This window comes from Phyllobates terribilis, unplaced genomic scaffold, assembly GCF_046119375.1.
Source record: "Phyllobates terribilis strain yellow unplaced genomic scaffold, ASM4611937v1 Scaffold_1__5_contigs__length_1240528914, whole genome shotgun sequence".
Classification (NCBI taxonomy): domain Eukaryota; kingdom Metazoa; phylum Chordata; class Amphibia; order Anura; family Dendrobatidae; genus Phyllobates; species Phyllobates terribilis.
The window spans coordinates 839,405,274-839,423,450 of record NW_027362761.1 but is presented as its reverse complement, the minus strand read 5'-3'; the positions used below and the strand labels follow the sequence as shown (position 1 = coordinate 839,423,450).

The window sequence follows — 18,177 nt, the reverse complement described above, 5'->3', positions numbered from 1 at the left end:
CACCTGTCAAATTTTGTTTGAATGCATATTGAACATTTTCTGTTAGTACAATAAACCTCATTTCAAGGCAGAAACATTACTGTGTCCAACAGTTATTACATATATCAAACTGAAATAGCTGTTGCAAAAACACCAATTTTTATAAAACATTAAGCTTAAGATTAATAGGGGTGCCCAAACTTTTTCATAAAACTGTACTTAGTGCATGGGCATTACAAGTATAGGAGACCCGCTCCTTTCTAATGGGAACATTTTTTTATGAGGCCCTCCTCCACGTCTTTTCCAAGGTGCATTGGAGTCCCTCCCATTTTCTGGCAGCCCTTGCATTCACTGCATAGGCCAACACTATGGGAGACCCACTTCCTAATAGTGGGAACATTTTTTCATGAGGTCCTCTACGTCTCTTCCAAGGCGTAATGGAGTGCCTCCCAATTTTTGGCAGCCCTTGCATTCAATGCATAGGCCTACACTATGGGAAACCCACTTCCTAATAATGGGAACATTTTTTCATGAGGCCCTCTACGTCTCTTCCAAGGGGTAATGGAGTGCCTCCCAATTTTTGGCAACCCTTGCATTCACTGCATCTGCCAACACTATGGGAGACTAACTTCCTTATAATGGGAAAAAAATTTCATGAGGCCCTCTATGTCTCTTCCAAGGGGCATTGGAGTGCCTCCCAATTTTTAACAGCCTTTGCATTCACTGCATAGGACAACACTATGGAAGACCCACTTAATAATAATGGGAACATTTTTTAATGAGGCCCTCTACGTCTCTTCCAAGGGACATTGGAGTGCCTCCAAATTTTTGGCAACCCTTGCATTCACTGCATAGGCAAACACAAAGGGACACCCACTTCCTAATAATGGGAACATTGTTTTCAGGAGGCCCTCCTATAAGTCTCTTCAAAGGGGTATTGGGGTGCATCCAAATTTTCAAAGTGGTATTGGGGTATGTCTAAATTTTGGCCAGCCCTGCCACTCACTGCATACACAATAACAGTATAGTAATGTGAACAACAAAGCATAGCCGGCTGATGGCTCTCTAACAATAGTGAGGGCTGACTGCTGATTCCTTTAAGAATAGTAAAGGCCGCCTGATGGACCTATAAAAATAGGCTTTATGACTTTCAGAGTCCCTCCTTCATAAATGAAACAGGATGTGTGTGATCATGTCTCACACACCTCATGGCCAGATAAGGTTGTAAAATGTTAAAATTACATTTCCTGGTGAATGCATTTGTCACGGTTGAAAGCAATGCAAAAGTGCAAAAAAGCATCACAAATGTAAGGTGTGGAGGAGTATTTTTAGTTTTGGTTATTTATTTTTCCTTATATACAAGTCATTACCCTGGAAACGATGTTCTTTAACATATTTCCCAGGAAAATCCATTTTGGAACTCTACACAGCAGATGCTATGATGGAGTTGTGAGCAGAAGAGGGCCGTTGTTGACTACCAACATCAACAAGGCCGTCGGTATTCAGCTCAGACTCCACACATAAGACCTCAGGAGTGGGACATGGATATCAGACATCTGTACCATCCTCTAAAAGTTTTAGGACTCCACCAAGATGGTGAGCGGCGATGAAGCCATAATTAGCGTCACCATCCCGCTTCTCTGTCTTCTGAAACGCTCTCTGCTCACAATCAAAGAGGATGCATTGCAGGCGGAGCTCGATGAGATGGAGCAAGGAACCATACAGGGTGATTTCACACAACCCAGCCTCATCTCATCTCAACGTGGATTGGGTGACAATGAGGAAGAGGAGGAGGGGGAGGAAGAACAGGAGCTAGTTTAATGCACTATAGACGGTACTACCTGCACAACTGTCATACCGTCTGTTCAGCGTGGATGGCCTGAGGGCACGGAGGAGGAGGAGGAGGAGAGCATGGTCAGTCATCCTCTTGGTGAAGACACGGAAGTCTTGAATGTTAGCAGTCTGGAATGCATGGCGGAGTTTATGTTACACTGCCTTTCCTGTGACCCTCGCGTTCCCAAAATTTTGGGTGACAGTCATTACTGGTTGGTGACACTTCTAGACCCATGCTACAAGGAGAACTTTCTATCTCTTATTCCTGAGGCGGCCAGGTCTACAAAAATTGGGCAGTACCAGAAGGCCCTTGTTGTGGAACTATTAAAAAAATTCCCATCTGAATACGTTGGCGGCAGGGGTCACAGTTTTTTGGACAACCAAGGAGTACAGCCGAGAGAGACACAACTCCAATCAAGCAGAGACAGGGGAACACTGTCAAAGCTCTGGGAGAGTTTTCTCAGCCCCTCCCATCGCACGGGCCCTGAGGCGCGGGGTACTCTCACAGGAGTGCAAAGATGCTGAGGGAGTACCTTGCTGACCGTACCAACATCCTCCGTGATTCCTCTGTGCCTTATAGTTACTGGGTATCCAAGCTGGACACGTGGAATGAACTGGCTCTCTAAGCCTTTGAAGTCCTGGCCTGCCCTGCCATTAGCATTTTATCAGAGTGGGTATTTAGTGCCGTTGGTGGAATTATAACTGATAAGTGCATCCGCCTGTCAACTGAAAATGCTGACAGGCTTACTCTTATAAAAATGAACAAGGGCTGGATTGGGCCACACTTATCAACACCACCAAATGATAGCAGCGTAACATAAACTGAAATCCAGTGTCTTTTTTTTGGAGGTGTATTCCCATGCACCTTTTCACATCCACACATGGATATACACTTCCTGATTTTGGCTATTTGCTCTTGTCCTCCTCCTTCTCCTCATTCTCATCCTCCACGATTTCACCAGGGTGACCGTGGTCCGTGATGCAACACCCACATAATTTTTTTAAAGGGTGTTTATGATGCCCGTAAAAAATTATTTTTATACCGTATGTTCAGGTATACCCCCCAGGGGTAAATGTTTGTCAGCCCATACACTTAGTGCATGGGCATTAAAAGTATAGGAGACCCGCTCTTTCTAATGGGAACATTTTTTTTATGAGGCCCTCCTCCACGTCTTTTCCAAGGTGCATTGGAGTCCCTCCCAATTTTTGGCAGCCCTTGCATTCACTGCATAGGCCAACACTATGGGAGACCCACTTCCTAATAATGGGAACATTTTTTCATGAGGTCCTCTATGTCTCTCTCAAGGGGTAATGGAGTGCCTCCCAATTTTTGGTAAACCTTGCATTCACTGCATAGGTCATTATTATGGGAGACCCACTTCCTAATTATGGGATCATTTTTTCATGAGGCCCTCTACGTCTCTTCCAAGGGGCATTGGAGTGCCTCCAAATTTTTGGCAACCCTTGCATTCACTGCATAGGCAAACACAATGGGAGACCCACTTCCTAATAATGGGAACATTGTTTTCAGGAGGCCCTCTGACCTCTACATCTCTTCCAAGGGGCATTGGAGTGCCTCCAATTTTTTGGCAACCCTTGCATTCACTGCATAGGCAAACACAAAAGGAGACCCACCTCCTACTAATGGGAACATTGTTTTCAGGAGGCCCTTCTATAAGTCTCTTCAAATGGGTATTGGGGTGAATCCTAATTTTCAAAGGGGTATTGGGGTATGTCTTAATATTTGCCAGCCCTGCCACTCACTGCATACACAATAACAGTATAGTAATGTGAACAACAAAGCATAGCCGGCTGATGGCTCTCTAACAATAGTGAGGGCTGACTGCTGGTTCCTTTAAGAATAGTAAAGGCCGCCTGATTGCCCTATAAAAATAGGCTTTATGACTTTCAGAGTCCCTCCTAAATAAATGAAACAGGATGTGTGTGATCATGTCTCACACACCACATGGCCAGATATGGTTGTAAAATGTTAAAATGACATTTCCTGGTGAATGCATTTGTCACGGTTGAAAGCAATGCAAAAGAGCAAAAAAGCATCACAAACGCTACGTGTGAACATAGTCCAAGGTGTGGATAAGTATTTTTGGTTTTGGTTATTTATTTTTCATTATATACAAGTCATTATCCTGGAAAGGATGTTCTTTAACATATTTCCCAGGAAAATCCATTTTTGTTTCGCTTTTGTATGTTTTATTGTGAGTCCGTAAAAGTGGCGTAATACCTCTGACAACGTTGTTGAGAGCAGTGACCTGGGAGTCAGAAATGCTTCCAGGGGTCTTCCCCATGCTGTTCCCATGTCATTTGAGCACTGTTCCCATCGATTTCGGAAATTTTTTGGTCCTCTGCAGACCGCCGGGGGGAGCCGCCTGAAAAATGCTCGAGTTTCCCATAGACTTACATTGGGCTCGTCGCTCGGGTCGAGCACCCAAGTATTCCAATTTGCTCGACCCGATCATCGAACACCCGAGCATTTTAGTGCTCGCCCATCACTAGTTATAGCCTATACTGTTAATAGATAAGTTTCCTTTTTCTGCGGTTACCACTATTAAGACTCTTACCGATCAGGAGTAAAGGAATCTCATGCTACTTATTTAAATTAAGTGATAATTGAGCAAGTTCCCTGCTGCTCAATTCAAAGTCTATTACAATAGTTGAGTGCTGCACTTGAGCACTGTCAGTTAATTAATCTAGGCTTTTAACCTTTAGATGTGAGTAGAAATGTTTACTTTACTGTCATCATTTATAGGACTGACAGAGGTAGCTGAGTACAGCTCCCAGATATCTTCATCAGTGCTAGAGACAATAAATGGAGGGGGAGCTTCGTAGGAAGGAAAAAAAACTGGCTTTTGAAAGTTAGGGATGCAAAACCAAAAGTAAAAAAGAAGGTTCAAAATGCCTTTCAATTTCTTGCTTTGCTATTTTACTCTCATCTTTTCAAATATCCAGCTCACAAATTAGCATCACATTTGCATTTATCATTTAAAAAAATAACTATATTTTAATTTACTTTATATGTCTTATGTGCAACTATTGTCACCATTTGTTTTAGTGACTTACTCATTCATTTATTCATGCATTAGTCAAGAAACAACTCGTAAACTTAGCGAACAATTAACTGGGAGATGGTAAGCAATTAATTGAGGCCTGGAAGCAACTAATGAGACAAGAAGATACAATTCATTAGGGTTGTTAGCAATTAATGAAAAGTTTTAGAAATAATGTAAATCACCCTTTGAAAGTAGTTTACTATGGGATTTAGTAAATACTTCAGTCGGATTTAGTAGCAATTTGTTTCAATCTACAGTCATGAGATCAATTTTTTATAATGATTTGGTTTTTCTGAAGAAAGCCTCTCCATTATTTGAAGTACTCACAAAAAAGTACTAAAATACAAGAAAATAATTTTTTTGTGCTGGTATATGTAATTAATAGAGATGAGCAAACCCAAACTTAAAAGTTTGGGGTTTGTGCTGGACAGATAGTGTCCGGTGCTAAACTCTGAACATGGACTTTTCCTTCGAAGTTCATTGCAATGTTCGGAGTTCCAAAGGAAGTCCGTTGCAGAGAGAAAAAGAGAGAATTTTCCTGCTCCTAAGTTCAGGTCCCCATTGTTTTCAATGGGGTTCGGGTTCTGGTTGAAGTTCGGGTATAGATCTTACACTTGAACCGAACTTTGGACTAAAGTTCGGGTCGGATATCAGAACCCGATCTTCCACAAGTCCGCTCTAGGGTTAAATTGCATTTCCACAGTATATTTTGGGTTCCTAGTGATACAGTCACCAAACACATTTGTGCATTTACTTTTATAATTGACAGACAGAATATCAAGACTGCATTTTGCAGATGTAGTTACTACCAATATTTTCCTAGAGTGTGTGAATCAGGAGATGAAGAAGGAAGGTTTTTTTTCACCTTTGTTTTGCACTTCATGAAAACAGTTGGGTAAGCAGTACATTATAACGCCAAAAAAATCCTCAATCCATAATCAAAAAAAGCCAGAAAAGAAGCACAAACATACAACAAACACCAAAAAAGGAACTTCTTAATAAGGCCTAAAAATATCTTTATTTATAAATTCTAATAATTATTCAGTATAACAAACAATATCACAAGATTGGGGATACAGATGAAGAAAAGGTGGGTACACCTGGTAAAATAAATATTTGGCACACAGTAAATGCTACAAAGAGAATACCCTTATATTCAAAATATGGGCATAATGTCAATATATCATAATTTAGCATATACAGATCACATAAAATAGATAACAGTCAAATATGTAATAAAAAGTGACACCAGACCTGCATATAAGATCCCAAACCATAAAGGGATTAAACAAACAATGATAAGGGGAATAGAGGTAACTTTACCTGTAGTGCACCACACCAGGGATCCACCACACCCAATGCGCGTTTCGCAATGAAATGCTTCGTCCTGCCAAGAACAGTGGCAGCCTATGCACAATGAGCAATGTAGATTGCACACTGAGATTGCACATTGCAAATTAGTTACTTTGGCTTGTTATGTGTAAATAAGCATTTAAAATACCACCGATAGGTAAAAGTTTACCAATCAACAGTCATATCGTGTCGCCAATCGGTCTGTGTAAATATGCACCAATTGGTAACACAAAATGACCATTAATTAGTAAATATTTACTGATTGGCGATGATTGTTTAGCAGCCTGCTTACACAGGCAGACCACTGTAATTGATGCACACTGAGAAATCTGTAATAGATTGTTCAGTGCGTGTAGGCTGCCACTGTTCTTGGCAATGCGAGTCCATATTATACAAGACGATGTACCATTGATAAATATGATCATTTGTGCTGCAAAAAAGATCATTTCACCAGATGAACATTTTGCTCATTCATGGTGTGATCAGCAGCCTGTTTACTCTGAAAGATAATCATGAAACTAATAATCAGTTACATACCCCTGCAGACTGCTAAACAATCATCGCCAACCAAATGTTTTTGGTTGTCATTAAGATTTAAAAAGAGAAAACACAGTAGTTTGACAATAAATGGCTTCACCCAACCAATAACCATGAGTGGAGAAAAAGTTTTTTTGCTATCATTCACATTCTCTGAAACAAGGCAATGAAAGGAAAAATACTGCCAGGGTATGTAAACTTTTGAGCACAACTGTATACATATAAATATATATACAGTCATGGCCAAAAGTTTTGAGAATGACACCAAAATTATATTTTCACATGATCTGCTGGCCTCTGGTTTTTATCAGTGTTTGTCTGATGTTTATATCACATACAGAAATCTAATTGCAATCATATTATGAGTACCAATAGGTTATATTGACAGTTAGAATGAGTTAATGCAGCAAGTCAATATTTGCAGTGTTGCTCCTTCTTCCTCAAGACCTCTGTAATTCTCCCTGGCATGCTCTCAATCAACTTTTGGACCAAATCCTGACAGATAGCAGTCCATTCTTGCATAATCAATGCTTGCATTTTGCCAGAATTTGTTGGTTTTTGTTTGTCCACCCGTCTCTTGATGATTGACCACAAGTTCTCAATGGGATTAAGATCTGGGGAGTTTCCAGGCCATGGACCCAAAATCTCTATGTTTTGTTCCATGAGCCATTTAGTTATCACCTTTGCTTTATGGCAAGGTGCTCCATCATGCTGGAAAAGGCATTGTTGGGCGCCAAACTGCTCTTGGACGGTTGGGAGAAGTTGCTCTTGGAGGACATTCTGGTACCATTCTTTATTCATGGCTGTGTTTTTAGGCAAGACTGTGAGTGAGCCGATTCCCTTGGCTGAGAAGCAACCCCACACATGAATAGTTTCAGGATGCTTTACAGTTGGCATGAGACAAGACTGGTGGTAGCGCTTACCTCTTCTTCTCCGAATAAGCTGTTTTCCAGATGTCCCAAACAATCAAAAAGGGGATTCATCAGAGAAAATGACTTTGCCCCAGTCCTCAGCAGTCCACTCCCTGTACCTTTTGCAGAATATCAGTCGGTCCCTGATGTTTTTTCTGGAGAGAAGTGGCATCTTTGCTGCCCTCCTTGAAACCAGCCCTTGCTCAAAGAGTCTCCGCCTCACAGTGCGTGCAGAAGCACTCACACCAGCCTGCTGCCATTCCTGAGCAAGCTCGGCACTGCTGGTAGTCCGATCCCACAGCTGAAACAGTTTTAAGATACGGTCCTGGCGCTTGCTGGTCTTTCTTGGATGCCCTGGAGCCTTTTTGACAACAATGGAAGCTCTCTCCTTGAAGTTCTTGATGATGCGATAGATTGTTGACTGAGGTGCAATCTTTGTAGCTGCGATACTCTTCCCTGTTAGGCCATTTTTGTGCAGTGCAATGGTGGCTGCACGTGTTTCTTTAGAGATAACCATGGTTAACTGAAGAGAAAAAATGATACCAAGAACCAGCCTCCTTTTAAAGTGTCCAGTGATGTCATTCTTACTTAATCATGACTGATTGATCGCCAGCCCTGTCCTCATCAACACCCACACCTGTGTTAATGGACCAATCACTAAAACGATGTTAGCTGCTCCTTTTAAGGCAGGATTGCAATAATGTTGAAATGTGTTTTGGGGGTTAAAGTTCATTTTCTGGGCAAATATTGACTTTGCAAGTACAGTAATTGCTGTTAAGCTGATCACTCTTTGACATTCAGGAGTATATGCAATTGCCATTACAAAAAGTGAAGCAGTAAACTTTGGAAAAATTACTATTTGTCTCATTCTCAATACTTTTGGCCATGACTGTACATGCATACATGTACATGTATATACTATCAAGATAACGTATTATCAAAATAATAGTGGAGAAGACCCTAGTGGACCTATCTAGGCTTGCACAAGATCAATCTTCCTACACAGCATCCATCCATCAAGTCACCATAGCTCAAGATCAGGCTGAAGGCAGTTACATAATAAAAATAAACATATACATATATACATATGAGTGTATATACATGTATATATTAACATGATAGAATGTGTTTTTCATTCATTTATTCATTCATTCACTCACTCGTTCATTCACCACAGAAAAAAACACTGTGCTTAGTGAGCAATTAACAAGGTGATAGTAAGCAATTAATTAAGACCCGAAAACAACTAATTAGGCACGATGATACAATTTCTTGTGGGTGGTTAGAAACTAATGAAAAGTTTTAGGATTGAACTAAAGCTTACAAAGCAGTTAATTACTGGTTAATTAAGATTCAGTAGGCTATTCCAAATAAATTAGATTAATTATACAGTTACTGTTAGCTGTTATACTAGCAATGTGCTGACAATATAATGCCAGGTGGCATCAAAATTCTATTTACTCCTAACAATATCTTTCACAGTCCGTATCTTGCTGCTCTGTTTCACATTCTAACATTGCACCATTATGATAAATAAATTAATACTGGTGCCAGTAACAGTTCTATTGTACAAAATAACTGAAATGTCTGGCATTCTGGGAAAAAAAAAAAATATTTCCAGAATTTGAAACCTCACATTCTCTGCCGTATATTAATACAGATATTCATCTTCTCGAGGATACTCAGACCTCAATTACACAATATGGTGCACTTATTCTAATTGCTTTACAAAAGGAGCTTGTCATCAGAAAATGACCTTTTGCTTAAATTAAGTTTTATGTAAAACATATTTTATAAGATTTTTTTGTATTTTCCATGCCACAACGTATATTTAAACTCATGCTAAAATCTTGCAGTTTTTGTTCCGACCACCATGCCTAATAGTACGCTAATACTTTGTGGGCTAGAGAGATATCTTAGCATATTATTTTCATTACAGTGAGAAGGGCAAAGAAAGATAGCATCTTTATATGGATAAAATAGGATTCATCATTCACAATAGGTGATGTCACAGCTCACCTTTTCTTCCTCCCTGCACAATAACCAGATCACAAAGCATGCCTATATGGTCCATGTTGTTACTATAAAGCAGATCTCTAAATGGTGTTAACCATAGCTTAGGCAAGCTGGCTTCCTCTATAATCATGTACAAAAATAATAAAATACTAAGCTAACATTAAGCAACTAGATGTGAGTAGTGCGGGAATAAACTGTTGTGCATAAAATGTAGATGAGCCAAGGTTTAAATGGGTCCATGAGCAAAAGAATCAGCATCCAACAGAAGTAATTTGGCTTGGATCTTCCCATAAATGCACTGTGATTCTGCAGAAAAATCTGTGTTAAAGATAATCTGTCATCAGACAATGATCTATTGCTTACTGTAAATCAGGCTTTTATGTATTATATTTAAAACAAATGTTTGACTACGTTCCCACGATGAGCTTTTGGTGAGTTTTTGATGTAGCTAATTTTCTCTAGCATTTCTGTACCTACTAGGTAAATTAGATTGCTTTTTCTTTTATTTTCATTGCATTATAATACTGTTTCTTGTATCTTTTTAGAATGTTATACCTTAAATAAAGCTGCTTTGTTTTTGATACTTCCTGGTATTTGGCTTTTAAAAAGTTTTATTGATACAGTTATATGCGGATTACATATGTTTTTACTGGTTATCCACAGTGGTAACACACTAAAAACACACATGCATTTTTTACCAGCGGATTTTTCACATTTATTCCAACTTTAGGCTGTGTGCCCGTGATGAGTTTTTTTATTGAGTTTTTCACGCTGTATACTTTTGCTGCATCAAATATGCAGCATCTTACAGTTCCAGCAAAGTGGATGGGATTTATAAAAATCTCAGGCCCACTGTGCTTTTTTTTTGCTCAGCGCAAACTGATCTGGGGTGCGTGTTTCATATCCCCAACATGTCAATTTCTCTTGTGGGTACGCTGAGTTTTTTGTGCAGATTTTCCCCATAGACTTTCATTAGATACAGAAATTCCAAAGATAAAAACGCACATGCATTTTTAGTGCATTTATGCAGCAGAAACTCATCAAAAACACATGTAATCTGCGCATTACCATATTAATAAAGTTTTGTCAAAGCCAAATATCAGGAAGTATCAAAAACAAAGCATCTTTGTTTAAAACATAAATGAAAAAGAGACAAAAAACAGTGTTAAAAATGAGAAAAAACGCATGCAAAAAACGCACCTAAAACCGCAATGAAAATACTCACATTACCTAACTCAATTAATAGTAATATAAAAAAGTTTGTAGATATAGTTAACTCTATCTAATATATTTATGTTGTTCAGAATGGTTTCCTGGGCAATCCACTCCACTATGCACGCATAAAGCTTGTGAGCTATCAAGTTCAAAGTTATGAAAAAATGTTTTTCAATCCAGCAAAGTGAATTAAATGCAAAAATACTTTATTATGACTTCATTAAAATAGTAGCATGGGCATAAAAATATATCTGACGCGTTTCGAGTCTAGCTGACTCAAAATCCGAGATATCACTTACTTATTAGGTGCAGAAATGCTGCAACGTATAAAACTCACCAAAAGATCAATGTAGGAACATAGATTTAGGCTTAGGCTGTGTGCACTTAGTGAGTTTTTTGTGCGTTTTTGATGCTGCATATTTTTGCTGTGTCTAAAATCAGCGTTTTACAGTTCCAGCAAAGTGGATGGGTTTTATAGAAATCTCATTGTGGGCACACAGCCTTGCAACATTTTTTTTTTCAAACTATGACTTACAGAAATAATCTTGTAATTTTAGCACAAGCCGAGTACTAGACTCCTACATTCTGTTCTTTTCAACAGCCATACTAACATAAATTAATTAGACTGGTTGTGCCTCATTGGCTTTCTACAGCAGGGCCTTCTGAGCATGCTCCGGTCTGGACAAAAAGAATTGTGAAGGGAGTGGGAGGAGGTGAGCTCTAACCATCACCTTTTGGGAATGGGAATGGAGAATCTTGTGCTATCTACTTTATATAGAGATGTTTCTTTATTGTAATTCTGTAATTATGAGATTTCTGAAATGTTGCGTACAGAACAGGAAGTATGATAGGAGGTAAATAGACATATATCTCTATGGCTTCTTATTAGAACTAAAAAAGAAGATAAACTTCACATCAAATAGTCAAACTTCACTGGAAGAATATAAGTTGGCAAATTTGTCATCTAAAGTAATCTTACAGGTCCCCTGACAGGCATGGCTATTAGTAAGAGTAATGTGCATTTAAAATAAGCCACCATAGCCGGGATCATTTTTTCCTTTCATTGGAAAATAATGAAGATGAAAGACGAAGAAAAAGTTACCTTCTTGACAGTTTCCAGCATAGATCGACCTCCTTGCCAAGGCTTTGAGTTCTTCTTGATGCAAGTGAGGCTGGCCATGCTATGCCACTTTCGATCTTCTAGCTTCTTGTGAAAGGCATTAGCCAGCAAGAGCACTGTGTCATAGATATACAGGTTGGTGATCTGTAAAGGATTAGATATTGATCATTGGCCTCAGTTATTGAAGAGAGCTGACAGACCTAAGTAAAAATCCTAACACAGTTGCTTCAGCTACTTACGAACTCATTGCCCTGCAACTACATTTCTCATCTGATAGATCGTACAATGTTTCTTTCAGAATTAGCCACATGAAGCACTGTCATTTATGATGGAGGTTTCATTTACTATGTCTTGCCAACTGCTTCGTTTTCTATTGACCTCCATAATTGTTATAAAAGAGAAGAGGCTGCTTCCTAAACAACAACAAATGACATGTTTCCTTGGATAGATTATGTTGTTAGCGTTACACCTGCTACTCCTGAGCATGGTTTATATCTATATATATTAAGTAAACTGATATAAAGTGTACTGAAAGCCTAAATAGTAAAAACATTGCTTCATCATTGTCCCATGGCATTACAAAAGCTTACTTTTAGACAAATATTCACCATTGTATGGAATAATGCAGACTGCAGGCTTATTTTATACACTTACACAGTAAAAAAGGTTCCATAAATATATATATCTATATATAGATATATATATCTATATATAGACATATATATAGACATATATATATCTATAGATAGATAGATAGATAGATAAATAGATAGATAGATAGATATAGATATACTGGCAGGACACCATTTTTATCTATGGTGAAATGAGGCCTACTGATCCATTTAACATACAGTGGGGAAAAAAAGTATTTAGGCAGCCACCAATTGTGCAAGCTCTCCCACCATAAGTAGACCTCAACTATGAGATACAAAATGAGAAAACAGATCCTGAAAATCACATTGTCTGATTTGGAAAGTATTTTTTTCACATTTTGGTGGAAAATAAGTATTTGGTCAATTACAATCAATCAAGATTTCTGGCTCTCACAGACCTGTAACTTCTTCTTTAAGAGGCTCCTCTGTCCTCTACTCATTACCTGTAGTACTGGCACCTGTTTGAACTTGTTATCAGTATAAAAGACTCCTATACGTAACCTCAAACCGTCACACTCCAAACTCCACTATGGTGTAGACCAAAGAGCTGTCGAAGGACACCAGAAACAAAATTGTAGCCCTGCACCAGGCTGGGAAGACTGAATCTGCAATAGGCAAGCAGCTTGGTGTGAAGAAATCAACTGTGGGAGCATTAATTAAAAAATGGAAGACATACAAGACCACTGATAATCTCCCTGGATCTGGGGCTCCACACAAGATCTCACCCCGTGGGGTCAAAATGATCTCAAGAATGGTGAGCAAACATCCCAGAACCACATGGGGGGGCCTAGTGAATGACCTGCAAAGAGCTGGAACCAACATTACACAGGCTACCATCAGTAACACACTACGTCGCCAGGGACTCAGATCCTGCAGTGCCAAACATGTCCCCCTGCTTAAGCCATTACATGTCTGGGCCCGTCTGAAGTTTGTTAGAGAGCATTTGGATGATCCAGAAGAGTATTGGGAGAATGTCATATGGTCAGATGAAACCAAAGTAGAACTGTTTGGTAGAAACACAACTCGGCGTGTTTGGAGGAGAAAGAATGCTGAGTTGCATCCAAAGAACACCATACCTACTGTGAAGCATGGGGGTGGCAACATCATGCTTTGGGGCTGTTTCTCTGCCAAGGGACCAAGATGACTGATCCATGTACATGAAAGAATGAATTGGGCCATGTATCGTGAGATTTTGAGTGCAAACCTCCTTCCATCAGCAAGGGCATTGAAGATGAAACATGGCTGGGAGCTGGGTCTTTCAGCATGACAATGATCCCAAGCACACCGCCAGGGCAAATACGGAGTGGCTTCGTAAGAAGCATTTCAAGGTCCTGGAGTGGCCTAGCCAGTCTCCAGATCTAAACCCTATAGAAAACCTTTGGAGGGAGTTGAAAGTCCGTATTGCCCAGCGACAGCCCCAAAACATCACTGCTCTAGAGGAGATCTGCATGGAGGAATGGGCCACCATACCAGCAGCAGTGTGTGCCAACCTTATGAAGACTTACAGAAAATGTTTGACCTCTGTCATTGCCAACAAAGGATATATAGCAAAGTATTGAGATAAACTTTTGTAATGGACCAAATACTTATTTTCCACCAAAATTTGAAAAGAAATGTCTTTCCAAATCAGACAATGTGATTTTGAGGATTTTGTATCTCATAGTTGAGGTCTACCTATGATGTCAATTACAGGCCTCTCTCATCTTTTTAAGTGGTGGAACTTGCACAATTGGGGGTTGACTAAATACTTTTTTTCCCCACTGTATACAGCAGGAGCGTACCATAAATGTTCATTGCAAACGCAGTTTGAAGAAAGCCTTAGAACTGCATTAGAAAAGTATAGCAATCTAATAATGCTTAATTTAAGGTTTCAATATTTTAAAAAGGATTTTGAAATGCGACCACATTTACATGTACTTATTACTCTAACACATTGTATAAATATTCCCTATAGCACATTTTCAGAAAATGATTGTTCTTTGTATATGTGGCTTAATTTTGAAGTAAAAAAAGGAGTTTTAATTACATGCCTCATTAATATTTTTCCACTATAACCGTAAGACTAAGGACTCATTCAAACATACGTTTTTCATCTACAGGTTCTATTGATGTTTTTCACGGCAAGAACTCATACTTAGTATAGTCTATGGGCCTGTTAAAGTGTCCAACTTATTTTGTGGACCGAGTGGTCCCTGCAAAATCAAGAAGACATGTCCAATGTTGATCCAAGTAGGATCAAAATCAATATTGCAAGTAAATGGCTCCGTGAAAAAATCGGACAAAAATCGGATGACATCCGAATGCTGTCTGTTTTTCACATACTGTTGGATAGGAGAAAGAACAGAATCTTTTCTTTTTACTTTTACTTAGAAAAACTGGCAAAATTAAGAACAAACTCCGATGAAACTCAGATGACACTCTGAAAAAAATCACTGATGAAATTAGGACCGCTGTTAATGTATGTAAAACAATGGACTTCTGATAGAGCCTTTACTGCACATGTAAAATGTTCTATTTATTGGTCTGATGCTGGTCTCTGATCTAGGGTCTGCACTCTATATGTTCCTGGAGATATCAGCCTATAGATACTTTACTTTGTAGCTTTCCCATTTCATAAAGGATGGCTTATTGATAGGATATGCAATTACTTTATGATTAGTGGGGGTGTAACTTCTGGAGTCATTGAAAACAGTAATAGGGCCACAAAGATTTCCATCACTCCCAACAACATGCTATCGCTTTATAAGATGGGAACATTCTTTAAAGTCTGCTATGCACAATAGATAGCTGTCAACCAAACTATGGTTCAGTTGACCGTTCAGCCAACTAGTATCTCTCCAGACTCCCAAAAATGCTCCGCTTAGCAAATCAATCCTGTATTCTCTAGGAGAGTTGCTGCTAGAATCCTCTGGCGGTGGTTTATCTCAGGGAGAAAATGCTAGATCCTTCCCTTCCCGGCATGATTTATCAGAGGAAAGTCAGGAGATCCGCATACATATTATATTATCAGCTGATTCAGTCTATATCACTGTATTAGTTGAGATAAAGTAAATAGATTCTGTTGAATTGTCTTTTTACTGTAAATTGAAGTCAATGTTGATTACCTTTGTAAAATTTTAAGATGATGAGGGTAGTAGATCAGAGTATGCATATTTCAATTACATCTTGACACTTTGCCTGGACTCTGCCATTTTTATATAGTACCATTAATTCCACAGTGCTTTACAGACATTATGGGCGCTGTCCCCATTGGGGCTCACAATCTAAATTCCCTATCAGTATGTCTTTTCAGTGTGAGAGGAAACCGGAGTACCTGGAGGAAACCCATGCAAACTTGAGAAGAACATACAAACTCCTTGCAGATTTCATCCTTTATGCGATTTGAACCCCCCAGTGCTAACCACTAAACCACTATGGTGACCATTTTTACCTACCATTGTCTTTTCTACATCACTCTTTGAGCCTGATGATTAGTATTGTTTGTGACCGTCTGGAGAATAACACTTTACATCACATTATTGTAAACAACTTCTGCTAATGTAACTCAGGGAACAAACAATCCTAAGGAAAATTCCTCGGTACCCAAGTCTCAGAGCCTGTAGATCACCAGTCAGATAAATGGATATACAATAAAAGAAGGTTCTGCATATGAAAATTGTGATATAGAAGCAGAATGCTTGGTGCAAAGTTTCAGTTATACCTATTTAGCATACTGTATATGGTATGTTCTCTTCATTGAAAGGAGGTTGTCTCATAAACAACACTTATCCCTTATCCCCATGATAGGTCAAAAACATATACTCTCTATGAATCCAACCAATGGGATCCTCACCGATGCTGAGAATGTGCTCCTCAAAATGTGAATGCAGTGACCATGGCTCCACTAATTTTTATGTGACTTGCTGAGATTGTCATTCTATTTGTCCCATAAAAGTCAATAGAGTGGTAATCAAGCATGTATATTCTTTCCATTCCACAGTGGACTTTAGACCCAATTCTTGGGTTTGGTAAAGGATCCTGTGGTCAGACACCAGATCTCATATATATATATATATATATATATATATATATATATATATATACAGTACAGACCAAAAGTTTGGACACACCTTCTCATTTAAAGATTTTTCTGTATTTTCATGACTATGAAAATTGTACATTCACACTGAAGGCATCAAAACTATGAATTAACACATGTGGAATTATATACTTAACAAAATAGTGTGAAACAACTGAAAATATGTCTTATATTCTAGGTTCTTCAAAGTAGCCACCTTTTGCTTTGATGAGTGCTTTGCACACTCTTGGCATTCTCTTGATGAGCTTCAAGAGGGAGTCACCGGAAATGGTCTTCCAACAATCTTGAAGGAGTTCCCAGAGATGCTTAGCACTTGTTGGCCCTTTTGCCTTCACTCTGCGGTCCAGCTCACCCCAAACCATCTCGATTGGGCTCAGGTCAGGTGACTGTGGAGGCCAGATCATCTGGCGTAGCACCCCATCACTCTCCCTCTTGGTCAAATAGCCCTTACACAGCCTGGTGGTGTGTTTGGGGTCATTGTCCTGTTGAAAAATTAATTATGGTCCAACTAAACGCAAACCAGATGGAATAGCATGCGCTGCAAGATGCTGTGGTAGCCATGCTGGTTCAGTATGCCTTCAATTTTGAATAAATCCTCAACAGTGTCATCAGCAAAGCACCCCCACACCATCACACCTCCTCCTCCATGCTTCACGGTGGGAACCAGGCATGTGGAGTCCATCCGTCCACCTTTTCTGCTTCGCACAAAGACACGGTGGTTGGAACCAAAGATCTCAAATTTGGACTCATCAGATCAAAGCACAGATTTCCACTGGTCTAATGTCCATTCCTTGTGTTCTTTAGCCCAAACAAGTCTCTTCTGCTTGTTGTCTGTCCTTAGCAGTGGTTTCCTAGCAGCTATTTTACCATGAAGGCCTGCTGCACAAAGTCTCCTCTTAACAGTTGTTGAAGAGATGTGACTGCTGCTAGAACTCTGTGTGGCATTGACCTGGTCTCTAATCTGAGCTGCTGTTAACCTGCGATTTCTGAGGCTGGTGACTCCGATAAACTTATCCTCAGAAGCAGAGGTGACTCTTGGTCTTCCTTTCCTGGGGTGGTCCTCATGTGAGCCATTTTCTTTGTAGCGCTTGATGGTTTTTGCAACTGCACTTGGGGACACTTTCAAAGTTTTCCCAATTTTTCGCACTGACTGACCTTCATTTCTTAAAGTAATGATGGCCACTCATTTTTCTTTACTTAGCTGCTTTTTTCTTGCCACAATACAAATTCTAACAGTCTATTCAGTAGGACTATCAGCTGTGTATCCATCAGACTTCTGCACAACACAACTGATGGTCCCAACCCCATTTATAAGGCAAGAAATCCCACTTATTAAACCTGACAGGGCACACCTGTGAAGTGAAAACCATTTCCAGTGACTACCTCTTGAAGCTCATCAAGAGAATGCTAAGAG

General features: G+C 39.4%; 1 protein-coding gene across 2 annotated transcripts in view; it reads right to left on the bottom strand.

The window, feature by feature from the left end:
• GRID2 (glutamate ionotropic receptor delta type subunit 2) overlaps positions 1-18,177 on the bottom strand; it is a 1,987,749-nt gene that overhangs the window by 756,353 nt on the left and 1,213,219 nt on the right. For both annotated transcript variants that reach the window (XM_073638161.1, XM_073638172.1), the window contains exon 7: positions 12,015-12,176. In XM_073638161.1, coding sequence (XP_073494262.1) covers positions 12,015-12,176 — 162 coding nt within the window. The remainder of the gene's footprint in view (positions 1-12,014; positions 12,177-18,177) is intronic.